At 34.8% G+C, this 27,370-nt stretch overlaps 2 protein-coding genes across 5 annotated transcripts; both read right to left on the reverse strand.

Moving 5' to 3' along the window:
* Positions 1-1,289: 1,289 nt before the first annotated feature.
* Positions 1,290-14,727, reverse strand: LOC132311630 (uncharacterized). 4 transcript variants are annotated; one of them, XM_059809633.1, is made up of 13 exons: positions 14,487-14,725; positions 13,788-13,840; positions 11,665-11,833; positions 11,479-11,542; positions 10,948-11,027; positions 10,633-10,786; positions 6,024-6,085; positions 5,754-5,816; positions 5,269-5,327; positions 4,847-4,928; positions 2,665-2,708; positions 2,227-2,472; positions 1,290-1,704 (listed from the first exon to the last, which is right to left on the reverse strand). In XM_059809633.1, the coding sequence occupies exons 1-13, from the start codon at positions 14,631-14,633 to the stop codon at positions 1,686-1,688; spliced, it is 1,242 nt and encodes a 413-aa protein (XP_059665616.1). In that variant the 5' UTR covers positions 14,634-14,725; the 3' UTR covers positions 1,290-1,685. The 4 variants fall into 4 exon arrangements, 3 of the variants coding, with proteins under 3 accessions (XP_059665616.1, XP_059665618.1, XP_059665617.1); XR_009483070.1 differs by lacking the exons at positions 1,290-1,704; positions 2,227-2,472 and adding an exon at positions 5,086-5,135 and having other exon boundaries at positions 2,674-2,708; positions 14,487-14,727; XM_059809635.1 differs by lacking the exons at positions 1,290-1,704; positions 2,227-2,472; positions 2,665-2,708 and adding an exon at positions 5,086-5,132 and having other exon boundaries at positions 4,846-4,928; positions 14,487-14,727.
* A 3,259-nt stretch (positions 14,728-17,986) lies between these two features.
* LOC132311629 (calreticulin-3-like) lies at positions 17,987-25,972 on the reverse strand. Its single transcript, XM_059809631.1, has 14 exons — positions 25,806-25,972; positions 24,868-24,975; positions 23,573-23,765; positions 21,785-22,043; positions 21,409-21,465; positions 21,257-21,304; positions 20,763-20,849; positions 20,603-20,660; positions 20,413-20,480; positions 20,227-20,319; positions 20,086-20,142; positions 19,876-19,977; positions 19,757-19,792; positions 17,987-18,178 (listed from the first exon to the last, which is right to left on the reverse strand). The coding sequence occupies exons 1-14, from the start codon at positions 25,942-25,944 to the stop codon at positions 18,167-18,169; spliced, it is 1,317 nt and encodes a 438-aa protein (XP_059665614.1). The 5' UTR covers positions 25,945-25,972; the 3' UTR covers positions 17,987-18,166.
* Between the last annotated feature and the right edge of the window lie 1,398 nt (positions 25,973-27,370).

Here is a 27,370-nt window from a genome sequence, read left to right on the forward strand (position 1 = left end):
AGCGCATGACCATTCATTCTAACATACATAGACATATAAATAGAATTAAAAGATTAATTGGAAGCATTAATCTATACAAATCATGTAAAAACACAAAATCTATATATAATCATAGGTCAAAACAATATTTACAACGTAAATCCCCAAAAATTACAAAATACTGAGTTTAGGAAGTAAGCCTAAGGGCTATCTCTAGCCCCAAGAGAAGATCTAGCCACTCATAGTTGTTGTCATCCAACCCTCAAGGGCTTTCTTCAATGTAGACATTCTCTTCTTCCTCTTTGCTTTGCTCCAAAAACCCTAATCTAGTTAGAGAAAACTATCTATTCGAATACAAAAATGTCACCCAATTTCTGACTTGGAGACCACTCAAGGGAGCTAGGATGTAAATGCAATTGAACCAAATGTCTTTTTGGCACTTATCAAAAAAAAAGTTGGACCTTTTGGCATAGTGATATCTCCTCTACCTCCCAAGATGGATGGTGATGATTTGAGTCTCCAAAGAAGCAAAGTGGGTGTGTGAATTTCTTATCAATGATATAAAAAAAATTCCACCCTCAATACATCTCAATTAATTTATATTAAATTCGGTATTCCAAATGTATTGTGCCAAATTCCGTAGGGATAGTATAATGATAAAAACTCTCCTCACATTTTCGAGCCCAGCGGTGAATTATGGGGTGTAGTCTATGTGGAGTGTTCTAAGTGAATTATGGGGTGTAATCTATGTGGAGTGTTCTAAGAGACGTGACACCGCCATTATTAAAAAATAAATAAATCATTTTCTCTACAACCTTGAAAATGGAAAGAATTCAAAATCTTTAAAATTGATCCTTTCTTTGGGGTCGGTCCATCATTTTACTCCGAGTCCTATTTCTTAGGCTTAGATGAAGCCCATATTAAAAATTCTGTTTAAATGAAGGGTTATCAAACCATACACGAGTAATGACGTGACACTTGGATTTCACTTTAAAATTGTCGGAGATAAACAAGCTTTAGAGATGACCACCAATCCAACATCCCTAGTTTGAACTTAAATTTTGTCACTTTCATTCCCGCAACATTTACATGGATTGAACTCCTCTTTTGCACACTTCACTCCGCCTAATTTTTTGTTACTATATGGAATGAGCAAGGCCAATGCAAATGTAGAAAAGTAAAAGACGAACATCATTTCCCTTGATCAAAACCATCTAAGCACGCAATACTAGAATTTGAGGCCAAGTTCAAGTTCTCTCCAAGTTCGGTTCACATTACCTTTGCTCTAGTTCTACCATTGCTCACAAACAGTCCAGAGGAATTAATTACCCACAAATCCTTAGAATCACAGTTACAGTGCAATTCAAACAGGTGATGATGATCAAAGAGCCTTGTGTGTACATTACTAAAAGGTCCAAAAAAGGCTCTTGCATCACTTACCCATAAAGGTAAATTTCAGACAACACAAAACCAATCTCTTCAAACACAATACCAGTGAACATCTTCATAGCGGTTCTTTCCACCATTACAGGAGCCATATTAATTTTCAAATAAAGCACACTTATCGTCTTCTCCCCTAGAAAAATTCTAGCATCGACCAAGTCAAGAACACATTTCCCAGGTTCAGAGCCACTCAGCTGCACTCCCTGGCCAACTAGTATCGGTCGTGACGCCGACGCAGCAACTCAGCTGCACTCCCTAGCCAGCTAGTATCGGTCGTGATGCCTGATGAACAATGCAGATCATAGAAGAATCAAAATCTGATCAGAAACACAAATATATCACTCCAGGATGGATATTAATTGTAGCTTGAATGCCAAAAGAAGTTGGATCAGAACAAGTTCCATTAGGTGACATTTCAACATAAAGCATCAAGTATTCAACAACAAAACTAATAAATAGGGACAGGAAAACAACGAGAAACCAGGTGTGAGATTTTCAGATGTTTAAAGTGGTGGAAGCTGTTCCCAGTGCTAAAAACTCCTGCTTCATATCTCCAATTACACTAATAAAAAAAAGGTGGTTTGCCCAATACCAGATATACCCACTGCCTGAGATTGATCTACAACATTGTTCCGATTATTTGTCATTTCTTGATTTTTTTTTTGAAAAAAAATAAACAAATTGTCCTTAAGATGGAAATGAATCAAAATTGGAAGGCTTTCATTTTCAGAAATACGGTCCTCAAAGTTATACAACAACAAATATATAAGCAAATAAAAGAAACACAATTACATGAAGCATCACCTGTGGTGATCATAATCCCTGGAACGCTCCCTTGACCGTGAGCGCGATCTCCTGTGACTTCTCGAATCATAGCTGCGGGATCTTTCTCTCTCTCTGTCACGTTCCCTATCATACCCACGATCACGGTCGTAATACCTGTCACGATCTCTGCTCCTACGGTCATAATCCCTCACCCTTTCACGGCTATCTCCTCGATCTCGATCCCTGCTGGCTTCTCTGTCACGGTCTCGGCTTCTCTCCTTTGATCTTCACAGTGAAAAGAATTATGTAGAAAAAAAAAGGCAACCAGAGCAACACCAGAGATGGAGCGAATAAATAAAAATACCATTCGACATTTACAAAACACCTACCTCCCCCCTCCCAAACCCAAAATAAACAAAAGAAAAAGGAAAAAAACAAAATTACAAGGAAAGAAAGTAACATTAAAAATCAGATTACCTTCTATCATCTTCATACGCCTTCCTTTTCTTGTTTTTTTCTTCCTGACATCAATTGCCAAACAAGTTAGAAATCTACCTAGTCAGCCTTATGGCAACAAGCAGAGTTAACAACATGAACATGCATCTTCCCGCCAACCCCGCAACCCAAAAAAAAATTGTTGTAAATGATGCACGCATGCTTACCCACAAACAAATGATGAAACTCAGAATTTACCAATGTTATTTCTTTTGTTGGCAAGAAACACACACACACCCCCACTTTTTGCCCCTACGGGGACTCTACTTTGGAAGACGAGTTAGTACCACTAGGCTACAGGGCCCTTGGTCAATGTTATTTCTTTCATAATTCCCAAAACAACGCAGGAAAAGAAAAGGACACAAACATTACATGAGGAAGAAATATAATCCGGATCAACATGGCAAGACTAGATTAATATTCAAGTGAAAGAGAACCCATATTTCGCCCATGACATTTTTTGTTCTTTTTTTTCCCTGAATGTCATTTCTTTTTTTTCCAAAGAGCAATCTAAAACACTAATTATTTGCCCAGTAGTTTCCTTTCTTCAGTCCCTCTAAATTAAGTTGCTAAAATAGCCTTTTAGTGGAACAAAAACAAGAGGGTTGCGAAAGTGGCATAAAACAGAAGTCATGCATTGCAATTTCAAAAAATAGCTCCAATCAACCATGTTTTGTCCCCACATACCAATTCACTTAATTTAAGATTAGATGGATCCTTTATGCTGCCTGCCACAAGAAGTTCTCAAAATAAAATCTGAAGGACCTTCAGAGTTCTCAAAAGGTCAAGAGAAGTGAAATATGAAGATGGCACAAACCAGGCATGCCTAAAAGATGCCCAAGTAAAGGCAAGAGATAGTCAACCCCACATGGACTGAGCTCATGGCACCCACATGAGTAAAGCAGAGTGCTAATATCATGAAAGAAATGGGTGCATAAGGATGTTGTGCTCAGCCTGGAATACAATCATGAAGTTGAAAGTACCAGAGATTCCTAGAGGCATACCATCAGAAAAAGGTCCTTGACCGATTGGGTAGATCAAGAAAACAGCAGTAGCAGCTGCAACAGGAGCTGAATATGCAACAGCAATCCAAGGGCGCATACCCAGACGGAAACTACGTTCCCACTCACAACCCATGTAACAAGCTACACCAAGTAAGGGAGGCTTGGGTTGTGACAAGGTACCCATATCATGCAGCTTTTACAGAGACCAATAATTAGGTTTTGATTGTTCTCTTATAAAGTTGGATGCTTAGTTCACGCCAAGTGACAGCATTCAGCAAGTACAATCACTTCAAATTGGTCAGACAAATGGAGCCCATACAAGCTGAGCAGCAGATTGCTCAAGCTCAGTTTTTTGCTAAAGGATATATAAAATCAAGGCCAAGGCTAATCAAGTCCACCAAAAAAGCATGAAGCCTGGAGTTATAACCAACCTAAGTTCTACCTCTATTTCAGTTCTAATTCATACTTGGAGTCTACCAAGAGATGGAAATGGTTAAATTCCATCCATTTCATTTTCCTTAAGCGTGATCACATGATAAGCAAATTGTGTTTCTTCTCTAATAGTTCCAATATGAAATACAGATTCTTTTGAACCACATTTCCAATAGTTTACACAGTTAAGAAGAAGAGGAGCAGATTACTTCACTTTATCTCTTTTCTGGGGAACCTCAATATAAGTCCATGTCAAAATAAAAAGAATTAATATACGCAAACACTCTTCTCAGAGGTTAGAAAAACTCAGAGAGGCATATTAACTGAAAATCTCTACAGAAGAAAGTGAAACATTATACAGCACCTGAATCATCAGAGTACCAACTTAAGTACATAACAAATACATGATAGCACAGACAAACATGCAACTCCCAGTTTAGAACAACAGCAATACTTAGAAGAAAGTTGCTTTTTCTAAAGGATTGCTTTAAAAGAAATAAAAAGTACTTATGATGCCTACTTTATACGAAAATAGAGGAGGAATTAAATGTTCAAACATATACATAAACGGCAAAAAGGACAAAGATGCCAGATGTAAGGCAAACCAGACGAGGTTTCAGAAGCATTTTGCAATTATGGAGTCACACCCTTTTAACTAGTATTAACATGTAATTACTTTCACTGAATTAAGAAATATAAGTCAACTGTAGGACAATTGACAATCTTACCTGAAGGTCAGCTAACTTTTCACGGATTTGCATATATCCCAAATGAAGCTTTCCTCCAAAGTGATCTGCTAAACGGCGATCACTGAAAACCACATTTAAAGTAGCAAAAAAAAATGAAAATAGCTCCACCACTAAAAATATTAAAAACCTTCAAAAGACGGAAAAATATAATACAGTTGCCCCGTAACGTTCAGCTACTAATAGCATGATCTATAAGCATAAAACAGAAAAAGACGCACATTCTTTAGCTGCAAAAGTTTATCCTCGTAAAACTGGGCCAAAGAGCCTGCTGGTGACAAGGAGGTATAATTGCCAGGTCAAAAGCTGAAGTACTTGAAACCCTAAGCACAAGTACTTGTCCTTCCTTAAAAAAGCGTACAATATATATGTGCAAAGAATAAGGAAGGAGAAAGAAAAATTACCTGTCATAAACGCTCAAAAATGCTCCACAAATGTCACAGACTCGTAGCTTCTGATCAGTCTGAAATCACAGGAATTATAACATGAGAAATGAGAAAAGCTGTATATGTGTTGCACCTGTCAAGCCCATAATTTTTTAAGTTCAAACAACTCTTACCTAGAGAATCACTCTCATTGAAAACTACTCGTCAACAGATTGAAAATATATATAAACATATACACAGTGCTTGAGTAGAAAGTTTTTAACTTCATAAAAACACTGTTTTTATAGAAACCTCTAAAATGACCACCTTGCAAATTGTTTCAAAAGAATTTATATGTGAGCTTTAGACATTGTTAATCAAAACCCTCATAGTGACAGTGACTACAAGCATATAAATTTCATCATCTCGCTAACAATAATTATTAAGTGTTAGAAAAATAAAAAAAAATTCCCTTTCCACAGATAATGGCAAGAAGATTAGAAGCAGCATGGGGGAAAACTCACAATCCGCACGTCAGCAGCAGTGTATTTGGAGGAATCCAAAGTAGGTTCCTGCCTGGGAGGTAGCTGGGAAAAGAGGAAATGCCAAAGTTAAGTGTGCATCAAGAGGAGCAAATTTTCTTATCTTATTAAAAGAGGGAAGAAATAAATAAATAAATTTCAGGAGCACGACTAATGATGAAATAAGCAGCCACAAAGAACTCATGAACTTAAGATGTACGGATTTGCAAATGATATAACAAAAATATACTTAAAAAGAATCAAATTCAAAACCTTCTTAAGTGCTTCAGCCTCTTCCAAAGCTTTCTGAGCTTCATCAATCAGTCCTTGCTCACCTGAAGAACAAACAAAACATTAAGAATCATACACAAACCCAACATTACATTCAAGCAAAAAAGGCAAAGGAATAACATATAGAACCTATAATGTTACTATGCTGCTAATTTAATTGTGAACACAAATTTTTGGATTTAATCCTAAGAGACCAAAATTCTGCTAGCAAAATTTTGTTTATGATATCTTGTACTTTAAGTCATAAAAACTCCGCCTGTGATTCTTTACACTGCCGATCCCAAACCCAGATAAAGGAGGCATCGTAAAACTGTCATGACCAATATGAACATGAATCCTATGAATAGACAAGTAAATGCTAGGGCATTCCCCTTGAGCAACGTGTTGCAACAGAATTAAAATAGTTTAAGACAAGTAGAAATAAAACTGAATACATCGAGTGTAACTTTGGTAAATCTATAAATACAAATGAGGTAGTGAGGATTAAGAATCAAGACGACCAAAAATGAACATTTTCCTTATTTAGGCTCAATTATTCATAAGGGTAAAATGCAAAAATAACCCCTGCACTATGGACCAATTAGCAACCCCCCCAAACTTCAAAAGTCGCAATATAACCCTGAACTATACATTTTTGTTGCAGATAGCCCATCCGGCGACCGGCCGGTTGAATGTCACCGTTAAAATCGTCAGGAGCAGTCACGTGATCACACAATATATATTTAATGGTCATAATGCCCTTATGAGACAGTATTACCCCTTATTGTGACCATTACACCCAAACACACCCTTAGTTTTATGTTACACCCAATTACCCAAACACAACCTTATCACTTCATATACATATAGTTACAAGCACTGTTCATCTTCTTTTTCGGACTAAAAGAAAAATAAAAAATTCTTGTTGAGCAAACCTCTCTCCCTCCCTCCCTCTATCTCTCTGTGTGTGTGTATCTATGCTTGTCCGGAGAATTGAAGATTTCCACAGGAAACATTTGCAGGAGAAAAAATTGAATCAACAAGAAGTTCGAATGAAATAAAGGGTTTGAAACCCAAACTAGACCCTCACTACTCCTCTCCGTCAACGCCCTCACACTCCTCGTCGGAACCCTAAGTTAGCCGTCAACACACCCCCCTTTTCATCTTCACATTCGTCGCCGAATTGATGGTTCAGATTGAGACCCAATTGCTTGTTTCGGCGAACCCGAATCGAGAGCATGGTCTCGTCGCCGAATTGATGTTCAGATTGAGACTCAGCGTTCATCAGATTGCCGATGTGCTTCCGTGCATGGTCGACGTGAATCGCGCGTCCTCTTTCCTCACTCTGTGTGTGTGTGTGTGTGTGTGTGTGTGTGTGTGTGTGTCACTCATATCCCAGCATATCCTATCTTAATCTCACTTTCCTCGCCAATTTTTGCATCAACTATCACAAATTTGGGGGGTTTTGCCCAAGGAAGATATTGCTGAGATTTTTCACACACAAAAAAAATTGTTGCTTCTTCATTATGGCGTTGTCAATGAGGAAGCAGGAGTTGGTGTAATAGTTTGTTTTGATTGATGCAAAAAAATAAATAATAAAATAAATTATGCCACGTGTCACACTTCCGTTGGTTGGTCGGATTTCACTAGCCACGTCAGCAGTTTAAGAGGCTAAAGACTAAAATTACATCATTTTATAGTAAGGGTGAAATGGTCTTTTGCCTTTTCTGGTGACCTGCTGGGCTAAATTGCAACAAAATCATGTAGTTCGCTGGGGTGGTTACTTGCAAAACCCCAATAGTTAAGGGGGATTTCTTGCATTTTACCCTTATTCATAATGAAGAGGAAACTGGAGACGATGTTAACCATATAATAAAAGCGGAATGGGATAAATGGAGAAGTGCATCTAGTATATTGTGTGACAGGTGTATTCCCTTGCGATTGAAAGGGAAGTTCTATCAAATAGCTATTAGACCAACCATACTTTATAGGTAAAAACATTGGCAACTAGGAAACAACACATGCATAAAGTGACTGGCGGAAATGCAAATGTTGAGATGGATGTGTGGTAAGAATAAAAAAGATAGAATTAGAAATGAGAGAAGGTTGGAGTAGCACAAATTGGTGATAAAATGCAAGAAAATCGATTAAGATGATTTGGTCATGTGCAAAGAAGAACTTTAAGTGCACCAGTTAGGAAGATTGAGTGATTGACATCGTCCACATTGAGGGTAATACTAGGAAAGAGGAAGACCAAAGTTAACATGAGTAGAGCTAGTAAGGAAGGATATATATGACCAAAGATATGGCCTTAAAAAAAGCAGAATGGAAAAATAGGATTCATGTAGCCAGCTAGTTGGGAAAAAGGCTTCTTGTTAATATTCTAATAATTCCAAATATCTGTTGGATATAGACTGTAGATATAATATATTGAGTGCTAATATGGAGTCCTAGACTCCTAGTTGATCAAGAATAATCCATATTATAGTAGTCAAAGTTCTTTTCTTTTCTTTCTTTTTTGGCTCATCTTCTTAGTTGTCCAATTCAAGTCTTCTACGAGACCAATACAGCTTCAACCGGTATTAGTAAAACATGTTATTTCTTAGATTCGATAACAAAGAGTGTTAATTTGTTCCAAACTCTTGTCACCTATATACAATTGACCTGTGCCCATCCACAAACAAGAGAAAAGAAAACAATGAAGAACAAGTAAGATTAACATATAGAAAGAAGCAGTAAATCAACGTGTACGAGTCATACGACACTTCGTGAGCCATCGTGATTATAGCTTAAGAAAATCAGCAGTCACTCCAATTTAAAACCTTCTAAAGGTTGACCTTAATTTATTGTTGTTTACGTAATCAAGTTTAGCAGCAATCTAGAAAGGTTTTTTCAGATTTTTGTTGTTGTGAGATCTAAAATCAAGAGTTCAGTTCGTAAAGATTCAACGACGAGTTTCACTAATGAAGATTTGGGATAGAGAGGGATAGTTTGTGGGAGAGAGTCATCCTTTGCAAGTTTGGGGAATCCACAGGTGGTTGGCGCTTCCCAGGGGTGATGTCACCGTCTAGGATGGGTCTTTTTAAATTCATCCAGAGAGGTTGGGAAGAGTTTCCAAGTACATTCACTTCAGAGTGAGGAACAGGAGACAAGATCTTTTTTTTTTCTTTTGGGGGGGTGGGGGGTGACAGACAGGTCACTGGAGGGGGTTTTCCCTTGATAGCAGGAGATTGATTTGGGATGTGTAGTTCGGGAGGCCATTGCAAGATTGGGAGATGGATTTATTGGCAGAGTGTGTGTGGAGAGGGGATGGATGAGTGGTCCAGGCTAGGCTCTGGTCACAGGAGGTTCGAGGTGCAATCTTTCAACAGCAGATTGTGGAATGCTTAGGGGCCTCCTTTTCCATGGAAGGCAATCTGGTGCATCAATGCCCCCCCATAAAGGTGGCTTTCTTTGGTGGACAACAACTTTCGAATTTTTTTTTTTTGACTATCGACAACCTAAGGAAAAGGCGCCAGATCACCGTTAACTGGTGTTGTATGTCCAAAAGGGATGAGGAGTTGATGGGTCTTCTTCTTTTGCATTGACCTGTGGTAAGAGATGGTTGGTCCATGCTAGGTACCATTTTTGGGATTTTAATGGCTCATGCCGACTTCTGCAAAAAGCATGCTCGAGGTTTAGTGAGGTTGCTCGGTGGGATCTCAAGCTAGAGATGCTTGGGGAGCCACCCCTTTGTTCTTGTGGTAGCCCTTGTTGAAAGAAAGAATAGGGACGTCATCGAATTGGAGAAGTCTCCTAGTGGATTGTTGAAATTCTATGTACAAAGTCCTTTATTTTTGTGAATTAATGGGAGAAATTGTAAATCTACAGAGAATCTATTGTCTTTTGTGGATCGTTTGAGGATATAGGTTTTTGCTCTATGCTTTGGAATTTGGGATGCTCTCCCCTTTTGTATACGGGATGCTCTACCCTTTTGTGAGCTTCCAATAAATATTACTTACGAAGAAAGGAAAAAAAAAAAAAAAAGTAAAACATGTACGTATGTACATTATACTCACATTTAAGATACATGTGCATAATAGATTGTCACATTTACATTAAAACAAATATAAAAATATAGTTGTCTATTTTAATTATACAAATAGAGTACAGCCAACATAGAAACTCATTATGCATATATTTTGCATTCTTTTTCCATGCTATGAAAATGATGACCAAACAGAGTGACACAAATAATAATAATAACAACAACAACAACAATATAAAAAAAATGGTTCATCACACAAGATATATTTCAACAACTAAAAATAAAAATATATTGCACAAATCTCCATTTTCACATCGTTCCACAGTACTAGTGACGACAAGATACTCATAATTGCACAAGTATACAAGGAACGGAAATCTAACAACAAAAATATCATCAGCAATGCAAAATCAGATTCTACTTTACAAATAGGAAAAGAAGGTAATAGAGGCGTGCATCTAGCATGGAGAAGGCTTCACGTGCTATTTTACAAAAATAAAAATAAAACAAGTTCAAGAAATGTCACAAATTTGAAAAGTGGCAAGGGTGAGCATCTGGCATATAAAGGGATTGTCAAAGTCATACCAAGATCTTCTGCTTTCTTGAGCTTTTCATTTATCATTTCCTGTATGCGAGGATCAGGAGTAACTGCAGGTAAAGGCGCCAACGGTGGAGGATTTTGAAGGGGCTGAGGTAAAGATGCTCGATCTTTGTTGAAAGCATCCAAAAGAAGCGTCGACTGCCATAGAGATAAAAATAAAATTTAATTAAAAAAACATTTACCACATGCACAAGTGCCAAAACATTGTTCGAGAAAATAATAACATGAATAATGTTGAGATAAAAATTTTATGATAGTCCAACAGTGTAAAGTCAAGTCTCAAGGAAGCTGCTAGCTACCTGTTTGTCAGCTCTTTTTGTTCTGAGTTCTTCCACCACTTCCAAAGCTCGAATCTTCATATCTGTCTTGCCTTCTAGATCTGCAAAATTAAGTTTTTCTTATAATACTCTTCACTAAATTCATATCAGCTACCACTGCTCACTCACGTGAAAGATGTTATTGGAAGCATACATCAGGCAAGCCAAAAAAGTAATAATACATAAATTATAACAGGAAATTCAACTAAAAATACAACTTATCAATTAAAACTTCCGATGGCTTCCACGTCTAAAGGTGTACGTTGTTCCACGCACATTTCCCCACTTGAATAGAAACCACCATGATCAAGATGCAACAACATAAAACAGATTGTTGAAGATCAAAACAAAAGAAATTGAACATTTGAAGAATGATCAGTTGCTATTAATACACCAAGTAGGAAGAATGCAATTTGAACCAAAAGATGTGAAGGAAGATAAGAATTTAGAAGAAACTTTTAAAAGAACAAGGCCAGAGAAAAAAAAAGGCTTGCTACTACATAAAGAACTTACCATATTGATCAGCTTCCTTCAATTTCTCCTTGATCTGCTTTGACAACTCAAGAACCTCAGGCGTCTGCAATTTAAATGAATCAATAAGTCATCACAAAAACCAAAAGAGAGGATAGGGGAAAGCACAATTACAATAAACGAAGGCTAAAAGAATGTGGCCTGGATACTCAAGCATCAGAGTATCACCTGGGTAACCTCAGACACAGAAATTGCAATAGCCGCTTTAGCATCCTCTTCATCAAGACGCTTTAGAGCTCTAGCAATTTTCCTATCACACTCAACAATAAGCCTATCTATAACATCCTCCAATTCCCTATCATAATTATCAACACCTTTTGCTTTAGCTTCTTCATATCTGGAAAGAGTTAAAGTAACATGGGAAGAAATGCTGATTTCAAAACATGTGCCAATCCATAAGATCAGAATTCATCAACTAGGAATAGATGTGAATATAACTAGGAGCTCAAAAAGAAATGACCTTAAATAACAGTCATCGTTGAAACCTACAAAGAGGGTTAATTAGGCTCTAACAAATGAAATCAGAAAAATGTCTAAAACAAACACTAAAAGTACGAAACCACATCAATTATGACTACACCTCACCAATATTCCAAAGCTTCCACAATGAGGTTTTATACATTAACTACTCAAGTCCAAATATTGCTATTATTTTTCCATATTTTCTTTGTTACTTATTAGGCAACAAGTCATAAATACTTTCTTTAACATTTTCAAAGAGTTCCTCATCTAGAATGATGAATCGGATTATGTGGTAACAAAGCAGTGTAATAGTTCCATAACCTCACACTAACCAAAACATGTCTGCCACATTACAATTAGTCACATGAATAATAAATGATTTTCTCAATTAAATAATACTTCTATTGTGGGCCAAGAAAAATGTTTCTTGGTATTGAAATGAAGCATCTATGATGGAATCAGCCTTCCAATCATAATTGTGATAAGTTGCCAAGGACCTATTTGCTTTCACAGACCCAAGCAACTAGGTTCCCTTCCAGAACAAGTAACTAAAGTACGGTAACAATTCACACGGCATGCACATGACCTTTGGCTTTGTTTTCATTTTTCTCCCTTTTCTTATCAGGAAGGGGTTACTTTTTTTTTATATATATGTAAAAATGTATTAGAAAGCGTTCAAAAGGGGAACGCGTCCCAAGAGCTGTACAAAAACCAAAAAAGAGAAAGGGGAAGTCCTATGGACCCAAAGAACCCAAAAAGTCCACGATTTCATCTAAAGATGTACAATTTCTACCCAAACCCCAACTGAAAAGAGAACAAATAATAGAAAACTTCAACACCCCAATGGAGGATTCCTCCCTATCAAAAGATCTTCCATTACACTCACACCCATGTCCGAGTGTCCAACTAGGACTTGACCCAGCACTCCTACTTTGGTGGTGATAGTATGTACCACTCCAGTTATCAGCTGTTGATCACCTCACTTCAAATAATCACTTGACTACCTGATATCAACCAATATTGACGGACATGTACTGACTTCATCAATGAACAACTAGAGTTGTGTGCAGCATAAATGAAGCTGGGTTAAATGCACTTGTAGATAATTGAATTGGACAAATACCGTAAATAGTTTTTGGAAAAATAATCTATATGACAATCTATGTTACATGGACTAGGGTACGGGTATGTATTCATGTGTCGGACGTGTCAAATCTCTAAACAGAAGGTCACGCGAACACTGCTAAATATTCATTTTATTTAATTAGTTTATTTTATTTTCTAATATTTTTATCAAATATGGCTTTTCACTCATTCTAAAGTAATAATGCAATATAATTGAATGATTGGTTACGCTTTTTAAGTAGAAATCCAACCAAAAGTGTCGGACACATATCTCATACCCATGTTGAGCAATGTGTCTGACACGGGTACTTCACTACTTTCGAAGAGTCCGTGTAAACATATACAATAAGTTAAAAACAAAAAAGCAAAACTTAAATTAGAATTTCTACCGGATGAGTATAATCGACAAAACATGGTGAGGTTGCAAAAACCAATTCCAGCACCTACTCGCTTTGACAACCTTCTGATTGCCACTAAATAAATAAATAAATTTAAATCCAAAGTCATCTAAAAACATATAAAAAGAATTTTTACCCAAAAAATCATTCTAACATATAAATGTTGATTCTTTAGTAATTACTCCTTTTATAGTTTTTTCTTTTTCTGTCTCTGTGTGTGTGGTGTGGGGGGGTGGGGAGGGGCGTGTGTTTGGGGAGGGGAGAGAAAAAGAAATCAATCGCATTCTCCACATGAAAAAAGGATACTCTTTCCTCAGCTGCAACGAGTGAACCTTTGGGCACGGTCCCATATCCATTTTCTAATGGACAAAAATAATAAACAAAAAGAAACATTAAGATCATAAAAATCATTGCATAACAACTTAAAACTGAAGTACCACTAAAACAAAGAGGTGAAAATACAAGCACCCATTTGTTGACAATCACGAGATCCTAAACCCTTTAAACCAAGGGGGCAGGATAGCTCATTTAACAAAATACTTCAACGCTATTCAGTAAAATAGCACTTTTATTACTTCCCATATGCCTCATTGGAACTAAACCCCGTCAATTTACCCAAAAAAAAAACCTAGCCACTTTGGTCAACTTGAACGACCAAGAGCTCAAACAACATTGACCAGAAAAATTATTTTCCCAACGATTAAAAAATTTAGACACAGTAGCAATGGGAAAGCCACGAAAAATTGTTCAAATAAGAAATCTTAAGCCTAATTCTACATAGTTCGGCTCCAAAGAAGCAAAATGAAAACTATCTCAAAGTTAAAGTCCAAAATTTTTGAAACCAATATCTATGATAAGATAATGAAAGGAAAAAAAAAAGCAAAAAAACCACACCATAGGTCCATGACACAATGAAAAGACCGAAGAATATACATTAAGGTTTTCTTTATGCATGTATATCTATGCATGTATATATAGAGAGAGAGAGAAAAATTGGGCACTTACAGTTAACTGGAAGAGTTCATGAGGGCATAGACCAACCAAAAAGAGACGACAAACATCACGATCATAGTGCTTTCGATTGACTTCCGTCACGTCTCCGTTCCTGTTCGCTCCCATCAGCACATCAAGCTGTTTCCTTATCGCATCCATATCCCTCTCTGTGGTTTCTGGTACAGTAGTTAGGGTTTGGAGAATTGGGGGTTAGAGGAGGGCAGCGAAGAGATCTTAATAACGTTTACTGGGGTAATTTGTTACCATCTAAATAATTTTGTTGCGGATGCCCTTGCAGTTTGATGTATTTTTAATTAAAGCTCACTTTTACCATGTATTTGTTAGTTAAGGCTCACTTTTACTTTAATGTCTTTTATTACCATATATACAGTATTTTGGTTCAATAAAAGTGCACCCTTTGTCATTTTTTTTTATTTTTTGTTTTTTTTCATTAACAAGAAATTCACACACTTATTTATTCTTATGGACAACTTACATTCACATGATACAAGGAAACGATACTAGACTGAGAGTCGCTGGTGTGACGTTTTCACTTAAGACTCTTGATTTGCATATTATTTATCTAATAATATAATAATAATAAACGATAATTAAAATGAAAGTGCTGGTAGCATTTCTCAGTTTTCGGATAATATTTTTTTAGGGTAAAGTGTAAAAAATCCCTCTTAACTATGTTGAAATTTGCAAATAACCCATTTAAAGTATATTTATGCATAAAACCCCTCGAATTATCACATTTAGTTGCAAGATACCCCAATATATTGATTATATTTCATTAAATGATCATAATGTCATTTCTTATTGAATTACACTTAATCTATAATTCTTATTGAAATAGATTATGAAAATAATTTCATACTAGTTTGATGACATATTCTTCATTAAATTTGTATAAATTTATCTCTAAAAATTGAAATTAATTTTTTAAATATAAATCTTAATTAGAAAATTTAGAACAAAGTAATTATTTTTTTTATTTTTAATGAATATATTGCAAAAAAAAAGAAGGCATTTTTTATTTAAGTAATTAATTTATTAATTTTTCGTGAATATATTGTATGAAAAAGTTGGTATTTTTTATGGTAAATTTTTTTAAAGTGAGTATAATAAGTTTTATTATAAATAACGAAATTTTAATAATAAGTTAATCATATTAGAAAATGGTAGTTACAAATCTTTTTTTTATTCTTTTTTTTTTATGATAAATTGATATTAATAATAAATTTAAGATAAATGATATAATTAATATTTTGATAAAAGAAAAGATAGTAAAAATAGTTTAATAAGAAATAAAAAATGTAGTGAGAAATGGTAAAATAGTCTTTTGTGATGAATTTGTCTTTTAATTGTAACAAGTAAATAGTTCATGAGGGTACTTTGTAGTTCAGGGGCTATTTGCATAAGGGCAATAATTCAAAGGTATTTTTTTGCACTAATCCTATATTTTAAGTTTTTTAAAGCTCCACCAAGATTTGAACCTTTTATCTCCCTTTAGCTGATAGGAATCTGATACCGTTAGGTCACTTACCGATTGCAAATGTCAAAATTAGTTTTAACCAATTCAAATCCTTCATTTACCTACTTTTGTAATTTAAATTGATGAGTGAGGTGCAATTAAAATTTAAAATACATACTAGACCGACTGACTCCAACTGCTCATAGAATGATTGAGCTTAAACCAGTCCTTCAGTGTATCAACTAGCATGAGGGTTGGTTTGGTTAAATAGAAATTTATGATAGAAAGTCAAAGATAGTGAAGGAAAATAAAAGAAAATCAAGTTTTCAGTATGCATTTAGTTAGGAGGAAATTTTTTCAAGAAAGGTACCAGAAAATAATATTTTGTTAGTTTGGATGGGGTGAAAATGAAAAGAAAATAATTCTATTATCAAAACTACTCCTAAGAATTTAAATATTTCAAAATAAAATAAAATTGTGTTTGATGAATCACCTTATACCTAATTGTTTATATATATTTTTAACAAAAATAAAAAATAAAAATATATATTATTAAAAATAATAATATAATTATTACTATTAATATCTAAATTGTATCCTTAATGAACACAACAATTGTAAAACTCAAATATAGAAGTTGTAAGTTTCCAATCAAACTAAGAATCCCAATGGCCTACAACACTAACCCTAATTTTTCAATAAAACTAAAAAAGCATGTATGTATACTACTCGATCTCAATCATTATTTATAAAACATTAATTTTATATGCATATATAGCAATATAAATAATTAAATAAGGATTACACCAATTTACAGAAGAAAATATACCTCTGCGTGAAGTTTATGGAGAAACTGAAAAGTAGAGAGAAACAAGGAGAAAGCGAAGAAGAGTGGGGGAGCAACAACTGACAGGGGCACAAGAGGAAACAAATATACAAAGTGGCTAAATTTTGCAATAAAGTAAATTTTCGTGTGTTTTGTACGGGGAAATTTTTATGAAAAATTCACAACATGCGAGAATCTACTTTCCCAAAAAAATTCAGTTTCCATCTAACCAAACGCATACAAATTTTATTTTTTTTTCTTTTCTTTTCCTTTCTAGCTAGTTCTTTCTAACCAAACGGACCCTAATGTTATTTATGATTATTGTAAGAAGCTCAAAAATTCAAAATAACCTTTTAAACCCTCAGGCTCCATTTGAAATGAATGGATTTATGTTCTCGCATGGTTGTATCATAAATTTAGAACGAGATAATTAAGTTGAAGTTTTATCAATGCTTAGAGCTTTACCACAATTTTAAATAATTAACAAAATGGAATAAGTTATTTGAAATCCATGGCAACTATCATTTTAACAGCACAGTAATAGTTTTAAAACATGTCTTTTCTACCTATAATCTAATATTTCGAGTTCAGGGATTTGTTTAAACTCAAATCCACTCAATTTTTTTTTTTTTTTTTTGAAAAAAGAAGCCTAAAATTCTTCCACTTAATATAATGATGCGTGGTATTGTGATGAAAAGGGTCCTCCCAGAGAAAGCTGTCATGTTAAAAAATAATAATAATAAATAAAATAAAAATAGAGGAAAATGGATAAATTGCACTAACATCCCTCAAGTTTTTACAAAATTAAATGGACTTCACCCATAATTCCAAAAATTACATTAAATTTCCTAAAAATCGATACACTACGAAATATATTGAAGCCCCAGCATTGCTTCATTTGAGAAGACACATTTATTAAACGATGTTATCTTATCAGAGGGTATTTTAGTAATATCACACCAACAAATAGACACATCCATTATGCTTCAAGACTTCAATATATATATATATATATTCAGAATTATTAAAAGCAAAAGCAAAAACAAAAACCAAACAGGGTCTAGCTTGTCAATTCAACTTCTTCAGCTTGTAATGTACTTTTAAAGGAACTGTTATGCAGCAGTCATACATCCCCAGATTCACTCAAAATTGACCTCTTGGACTGATATGTCATCCGTGTGTGTGTGAGAGAGAGAGAGAGAGAGCAGCTAAAACTAAAAGGATATCATTTGCACTCAAAATTAACACTGTTTAACGCAACAGAGCAGTACAAAAATGTCAAATGAACTATTACAACTGAAGATGGTACAACAATTTGGATAACATGACATCCCATGGTAAATTATTCACCATTTATCCATCGTCGACGAGAAGATTGTGAAGATTCCATCATAGTTCATCCTGCAAAACCAAATAAAAAATGTTGTAAGTAGATAAATAATTGTAATTCACCAATTTATAAAGCATATATGCAATATTGAAAATCATGTTGGCAGTCCGCTAAATTTGAACACCAGCTTGCAGGTCGAAGACACCTTCTGCATTCCGAAACCAAATTGCAAGAAAAGCATAGGAATACCACCATCAGCATAAATAGGAAAACACCGTGGCTTTTCGAAGCAAACAATTTAATTTTCGCTCTTATCACTAGATCAGAACACACAATCACTGCCTGTCATCACCACCCCACCACTAACCACCACCATTGTATCCACCAACTCCAACATCAATGCCACCTTCTGCATTCGGAAACCAAATTGCAAGAAAAGCATAGGAATACCACCATCAGCATAAATAGGAAAACACCGTGGCTTTTCGAAGCAAACAATTTAATTTTCGCTCTTATCACTAGATCAGAACACACAATCACTGCCTGTCATCACCACCCCACCACTAACCACCACCATTGTATCCACCAACTCCAACATCAATGCCACCGTCGTACAATCACTACTCTAAATGTGGCCACACAGCAATACCACCATTAATAATGCTATCGCCAGCACCACTACTGTGAATACCAGCTCACACTTCCACAACCTCTTTCAATTGTCATCAACCCCATCACCACTGCCACCTCATGGCCGACATTGTTGGTACCACCACCAACATCATCACTGCTGCTACTTCCGAGGCCCATCAACCCGATAACCTCCACAAACAATTCCTTCATTGTCATCTTCCGGATCTAATACCACCACCACATAAAGTCATCATCACTCCGCTGGTAATCTGCCACTATCACCATCGCTGCCACCAGCACTGCCAATTTCATGCCAACACCTTTTCTTACTACTAAGATATCTATTCTATCTAGCCAAACAAGCTAATATGTTCTTACTTACCTTTTTTTTTTCTTCTTAGTTGGTACTCACACACACATGCCTCCACTGAGGCTTGAACCCTGACCTTTCTTTGAGAAGTAAGGGCCTAGACCCGACCTCTCTTTGAGAAGTAGGGGCCTGGTAAAGCTAGGTTACTGGCATGTTGGTTGTTCTTACTTACTTCCAAAAAATAATTTCAAAACTTTACTAAACATTGGTTGATGATGCAGGTCCAGTATGATGACCTATCATGAACGTGTCAGCATTTCCAAAAATACTAATTACTTTCATAATGGTGATTTGGATGATCTTAACTCCTATTTTGTTTATTAACTATGTCAAAATCAGAGTTCTATGGATACAAATCATTTAATGCTCCAAACACTTATTACTTTGATTCTGTCCATCAGGAAAATAAAATAAAATAAAATTCAAGAAGCAACTAATTTTGAAAAGCACTGTATGCTCCAAGTGGAGAAACAAGTAAAACAAAATGAAATATGTATATATTCATTCTAGAATTTACTAAAAGAAACTTCGGACTAATCCAAAAATAAGGGTATTTAAGATGTTGCAAATAAGTTGGAGCTTTGTGACAATGGATGCCAACTAACTAGCCATCAAAAGAATAAGTAAAGCAAGAGTTCATGCTTACATGATAATCATCGTCCAAGTAATCACGGCGACCGTGCTGCAAACAAAATTTCCATGTTCAAGTTTCATAATCATCTTTTAAACATTAAATAAATAAAAAACAAGATATAGGTCACCAACCCTTTTGTATCTGTCTCTATAGCGCCCCCTATCACGGTATCGTCGATCATAGCCCCTCTCTTTTCTCCTCCTTTCACCTTCCTCTCTTGCTCTTTGGGCTTCCTGCATACATAAAGCCCGAACCACTTAGAAGATATTCATCCATCACCAAAGTTTATGGTTGAACTCAATAAAGAAAATGAAATGAAACAACTACTCCAGCCAAATAACCTCTTCCTCTTTCGCTTTTCTCACTTTCTCTGCTTCCTCAAAGGCCTCTTTTTCCGCCTGAAATTTTATTGAAACAATTAAGGAAAATTAGGCTACTATTAAGCAGGATTTGTTTGTAATAATAGAAGAGTGAGAGCAGACCTCCCTATTTGCAAAAACTTCCTCGACAACTCCTTTTGCATACTCTGGTTCGTCACAAATCAGAAAGTTGTCGAAAACTGAACCTGCCTTTACCTGCATTGCCTTACTTGTTACAATCATTTTATTCACAAACAAACAAGTTTTTGCTAGTGACATAAAAATCAAGGCGTTGTACTAATACCGTACCTGCCAAACTTCGATACCCACATATTGAATTGGCTTCAACACATAAAGGTCAGGGTCATCTTCAAACTCTGTAGGAAAAGAAAAGGAAAATTTGATATAAATTGTTCCTGCAAATGTATTCTATATAGATGCTATGAAATACCAATGTGTGCGCACACAAACACGTGTGTATATGACATGATGCAGTTACCTGGGTTGTCAATCCAAGGAATCTTCCACTTTCCCTTATAGTTAGGATTTTTGATCCTCTGGTCAGAAAAAACAAAAAAAAAATCACCCATATGAGAAATTCCATCGTTAGTCAAGCTTCAACCTTTTTAATGTTAGCTGTTAAAAACTTTTTGGCGTGCCTTGCGCTTCCATGGTCCTTTGTATGCCGGATTAGGTATCTTTGGCGGTTTCCAGATGCCATCCACTTCTTCATCCCAGTTATCAGGCTAATCAAGAGAAAGTAAATAAGTGCGATGTAAGCTTTTTCCTTTTTTCTTCACATATGACAATTGAAAGAAATGTACGACAGATGTTTCATTTGTCTCTTACATGTGTAAGTACCGAAATTTGGGAGAAAGATGGGGAAAGGGGGGTAGAGAGAGGGTTAGCACTTTTTTTTTTGGAGGGGGAGAGAGAAAAGAAGAGTACGGAAGATTAGTTGGAAAACATCGATTAAATCAAGCAAATGAAAACAATCACACACAATTTGAAAATAAACAGGAAACCAAAGCAGACTCTTCGAAATGCAACACGAAAGAAACTCGCAACAGTTGGAACCATGCGAAGCAGCATAAGAATTGCATGGTTTTGCTTATGGAGATTGGAGCATTGACCTCTTTATAAGTTAACTAACCTCTTTAGCTTTTGGGTCAGGAATTTCTCGTGGCATTGAATCATATCCCTGCAATGCCAAGATAAAGGAGACAGTGTAAAATGTAAATCATGTGCAACAGTTACAAGAAAGTGTAGAAACCCAATTAAAGGAAGGGAACGCAGAGTAAATACCTCAGGTTTGCCATCATTAGGATCATCAATATATTCTCTATCTTCCCAGTCTGCAGGCTGTGAAAGATGGCAAATTTAAAGCAGAATAAGAAAGTGAGAACACACATCACAAGGACTCGAATGTTCATGAGTAATAAAAGGAACATGAACACATAATATCCAATCTAAGGCTACTAGAGAATGTAACCTAACTAAACTTGGGCATTATTTTGCACAAAGTGGCTGTTCTAGGACTTTAAAATGTCCACTTCTATTGGCACAAGGTTTTACCATTGTACAAAGAAATGACCCCTCCCAGCAATATTAAGATAAGGACTTTTTGTCATTATTTAATCTTTAGCTAGAATGTTACTGAGTTTCTGAGTTCAAGATGAACCTTTTTTGCATCCACATCTTTAATTTTTCGGGGAGGAAGGATATCCCAATCTGTATACATGCTTCCAGAATCTCTTTCACGATTGTCAATCAGGATGCTATAAGTTGCATCAGGTCTAAGAATGAATGTGTAAAAATGGGTTAACTTGTCTGTTTCGCATTCCAGTTCCTTCTTGATGGGGTAATTCTGGCCCTGGTATGAGAGTATAACGTGAAGCTTCTTTGTCTGAGTGCCACATAAATCTGGTCCAAACATCAAACTATTCAAGACAAAAATTGTTAGTCAAAAACAGTTCTTTACAACAATTAAAAAGAAAGCATATATTTAAAATAAAGAATGAGCAATTAAGAAAAAAAAAAAAATGAGCCCATAAAATATGTTAAGGCAATATGAGAATAGTGAATACCAATTATATGTTTTGACTGAAAATTTGCCAAAATATGTGGAGGACAAGGAAATATGGGATTAAGGCAAGGATGATGATGATATGGAGGACAAGAAAGGGGAAAGAGGAGCAAGGGAGGGAGGGAGAGAGAATAAAGAAGGAAAATAAAAAGTAATGGATTAGTTTGTCCATTTATGAAATTTTCTTTCCTTTAAGACAGTTGGAAACCTTTTAATCAACCCAATCGATCTAGAGTAGGGGAAAATAGGCTGGACACTAATCCAGCTAAAAGAGAAGTAAAAATTTCAGACATTTCAAATAACCGCATACTCTGGATCTGATTGTTTTGATGTTAGGGCCGTTAGGCCAAATCTGGTGGTAAGGAGCCATTTTCTCTACTTAGTTTAATATATGAAACTTATGCAGCCCTAAACATAAATTACTTTCCTAGCATTCTAAGACATTGTGCTGATCAAGGCAGTTAGCATGTATACATGGTAAATTTCCTCAAAATTTTATTGTTTTTTACCTATACCGTTAGCCCAAACCATTTCTAGTAAGATGGAACTAGAAGCAGGCATGTGTCATGAAGACATACGAATAATCACTCTAAACAAACCTACAGCATAATACCGTTATAGATTTGTATACAATATAGCGAAATTCACACAATAGCTTCTAGTTATCACAAGTGCAAATAGATTTGAAGATATTGAAATCTCTCTATCTCTCTCTTTTTGTTGCTTGCTTTAGATACTTGAAATTATTGAAATCTATATGGCCATAAAGTAAAATTTATGACCATTAAATAAAAATAGCAAGTTTTTATTAATAAAGTTGGCAAAAAGTTTTTTTTCCCAAAAATTACTCAGATGATTCAGTTATATATATACAATAAATCAAAGAGACCAGCCTCTAGCTCCCAATTTTGAGCAGCAAAAATAGTAATTACTGATGTGATATATAGAAAACTACATGAATTTATTAGATTTCACGAGAATTTACAGACAAAACCCTAACTATTTGAGAGAAGACAAGGAGCCTGTTGTGCTATTTCAGCCAGCTAAAATAAATGCCGTTATTCAGGTTGAGCCATGAGAGGTTAGTTTTCCATCTTATACCAATATCATGATTTATGCACAAACTTTGTATGTTATATTATATATAAGGCTATTTGAAGGAATATTCTTCTTACTGGAGGATTTAGAATGACCACACTATGTAGCAACTTGGCTAAGCTAGGGTTTGAGGTGCCAAGGCAAAAAAAACCATTTTTTCCATTACATAAAAGAGCATTGGTTATCAGATGTTTGAACCACAGACTTGAGACAAAATTTTAAAGAAAAAAGAGGAACCGAATACATGGTACAAATCGTATGAAAAACATGCAATATGTAACAAACCTGTAAGGAGTGTCCCCACCAAATTTTTTTTGATTAACAAATCCGGAGAGAAGCTTTATATAACCACCACCACATTCAATTTCCTGTTCAAATTTTATAGAATACTGTAGGACCAATGTTCTGTTCTTGTTACTGAATTCAGGTATCTTAGCAGATATAGCATAATGCTTGGCATCAGGAGTTGTCTGGATCCCTGCAAAATTTCAGAATAATAGACAACCCACTACTTAAATTTCTCTAAGCTTCTATTTTAGCATTAGTAAACTTCTAATTTAAACAAAGAAGAAGAAGAAGAAGTTGCATGTAATCTATTGTAACTCCACTCATTTAGAGACTTCAGCTTCATACAGTTGTCTAATGGACAAGTCCTTTTTGGTAAATAACAAGGTCTGTACATGTAAACTTCTATGCCAATTCTTTCAGACACATTTCTATTTTAGTTGGACAATTGACATTTTCAAGCTGTATTTTAGAAGAAATTTCATCAATTATTAAGCAAATCCAAATTGAAGTACTTTACACCAAAGTTTTCAAAAATTCTACTGTAATACAAAAGATTACAGAAGATAATTAGTATTAAGAACCTAAACGAAAAAATGGTGCCGCCTTATTATTATCTATAAACTTTTGCTAACAACATTAGATGCAAAAAAGACAAAAAGACTCATTAAAGTTCATGTAAAAAAACAACAATAATTTAAATGACAGATAAAGAATCAAAGATTAATTTAATTTATTAAAAATTTGTTTGGGATATCGAAATTTGGTGAAAAGGATTTGTTGTTGGTGTTGGGATATCGAAACTGTTGCATAAAATACTGTGACGATGCAATTTCCAAACTATTGCAGAGGTATTATTGTCTTAGTTCTTACTGGAACTTCTTTATCTAACTTCCATTTTTTAATGGTTTCTTTGTTCCCCTTTCTTTCTCTTCTTTATTTTTTATCCCTTCGCAGAATTTCAGATATGACCAATGCCTCACTAGCAAAATAGGCGTAAGAAAGCTACTTGATCCAATTCTACAGTTAGCTAGGTCAAATCATATACAAGTGACCTTGGGGTTTGAATTTATCATTCCATATTGCCAACTCTTCAAAAACAATTTCAGAACAGAAGCAAGAACTTCAAATTCCACACTACAGTAATTCCAACCCAAATTAATCTTGGGCAGCCAAGTGCAACCTTGAAAGTACTAGTAAACAGCATCTCAGTTCAAAAAATAATAATATTAATAATAAAATAATAAAAATGATTGAAGACAGTAAACAATCAAAATTCACAAGTGAGGTCACACCTTTATCGTCAGGGTCACCAGCCCACTTTCCAGCTGTGTGCTTAAAGGAACCAGCTTTCCCTTCATTTTTTTTCCAATCAGATCTGACCCAGCGCTTGTGCCACCCATCTTTCCCAGCAAAAATCACAGATGCATTCAGAATTAATAACCCAAATTTCAATCAAAAAATCCAATACAGGACATGTAAAAAGGATAGAGAAAAAATAGAAATTACAACCAAAGAAGCCCCTATGAATGAATCATCTATTTCAGGTTTTTTTTTTTTTTTTTTTCCCCCAAAAAATAAAATAAAATAAATCATCTTCTGGGTTGGGAAATCATTTAATTTAATTTAATGCTACAAAAAAACAAAAACAAAAAAGAAATCATTTCATTTCTATCAATTGATAGCTTAAGGAGAAGCTCGAGAACCATTTCTCAAGTCTCTCCCAGTGCTTTCTATAATAAATAATCTATTTACACTTTAATAAATTGATCCTAAAAAAAAAGACAAGCTTTTAGCATAACAAAAGAACTAGATATATTGGGTAAAAAAATCACTGAATGAGCATTAATATCACTACCTGCTTACATAATTAGCCAAACTGATCATAAACTAAAAAAAAAGGCAAACTTTTCATTTAACAAGCCAATTGGATATATTAGGTAAGAAAATCACTATATAAGCATAAAAATAATTACCCTTTAGCTGCCGAAAAAATCCAAAAAAAAGTAAACGAATTTTTAATCTAAATAATTAAATCCATACTGCTCCTAAAGCATGGCACTTGCATATATATATATATACATATAAAAATTTCAGATTATTTTTTTAAAAAATTTACAGAGTTGAAAAGGGTATTCATCAATTTATAATTTTTTTTTTTTAAAAACCCCCACAAATCAGTACTGCTCCTAAAGCATAGTATATATATATATATATATATATATATATTTACCTTCAAAACGCTCTTCGAAAATGATTTCAGATACTGAAGAATGGACTAGAAAAGAAAGTTGCAGAGTGAGCAAGAGTAGTAATGTTTGTGTGAGCTTGGATTTGGAATAGAAGGCTTTTCTTAGAACAAGGTCCGCCATTAGCGCGGAATTGAGGTAGAGGTTGTGGGAGTGTTTAGTCTAGTTATAGAAAGTCTAGTTTCAAAATGCCCAGTTCTTGGCTTCGTATTACATTCCTGCCCTTCTTTTATTCTTATATTGACTTCTGAAGTGCTTGTCCAATGAGAGATGATTTGAACGTTGCATCATCCAATGGGGTTGGGCCATTACGTTTTGTGGGCTTGGGCCCACCCTCTCAACCCAAAAAAGAATTTCATTTTTTGGACTTGGTCGATAGTTGACAATATATTTTAAAAATAAAAAAAGAGACAAAATAATATTGATTGTTTAAGGTAGACAATTATATTCATTTTCGTTTTCACACACTTGGGCTTCATTTTATAAAAATGGTATAATATAATTGTCTTTTAAAAGTACATTCACACTTCACAACTATCTCAAAACTATTCTTATAGTTTATTTATACGAGGTTTTTTTTTTGTCATTTTATTAAAATATAAGTTAAATACAAGTGAAAAGTTAGACTGACAATATCACATCTCTTTTTTAATACCAAATCTTTAAATAATTTTCTATTTTTTTAGTTGTTCACATGTGTGCATATATATTTTTGTCATCCTCTTTTTCATTTTTTTATACCCAACTTTTTATTGTATTTTAAAGTTATATTTTTCTGTTTCAAATTTTACCTGCCATCACTAACAGATTATGGGTTATACTCTCAAATTTAGTTTCGTAATTTTGTAGGTGAGCCTCTGACTTAATTCCTTTTTTATATAAAAATAAAAAATGAGTACAATTTTGAATATCATGCTCTTTGTATGTGTTTACTTGAACTTTTAGACAAAAAAAAAAAATGCCGTATTTAAGAGTTGATTATTTTTTTCTTTTTTTACAATTTTAGGATGAAATCATGGGTGCTAAATCCTAATTTTTTAATCAAAAACTCACTTGATATTAAGTGAGGATGGTAGTGGTGTAAATTACAAAATACTAAGGAGATATCAGTTTAATTTACTAATTTACCAAAAAAAAATGGTAGTGTATTTGGTTCTTTTGTTTTTTTAAGAGATTTTGAATATGTCTTGACTATAGTCTCTGGAGTATTACTTTTTGGTAATTAAAATTTATTCCACTACATAAAAAAAAATAAAAAACTATAATATTTTAGTACTTGTCATCAGTTGAGGTTCTTTGGCTACCAGGTGTCATGTGTGTTGAATGGCAGCAATTTAAACAGACCAAACCCCACGGCAGGGGGGAAAAGGTGCATTATTGTAGTTCCGGAGAATGGCAAGGGCATTTGGTGAATACGATAACGAGACGACTTGGTGGTCGCGGTGTTGACGATCACTATCACATCTACTTTCAAAGTCTTCTTCCTTCCTTCCTTCAGTCTTCGCTTCTCCACAAAGAAGACAAGAATGGAGAACAACAACAATTTCTT

This window comes from Cornus florida, unplaced genomic scaffold (assembly GCF_030987335.1).
Source record: "Cornus florida cultivar Cherokee Brave unplaced genomic scaffold, ASM3098733v1 CherokeeBrave_3.0.0_Hap2_Chr06, whole genome shotgun sequence".
Classification (NCBI taxonomy): Eukaryota; Viridiplantae; Streptophyta; class Magnoliopsida; order Cornales; family Cornaceae; genus Cornus; species Cornus florida.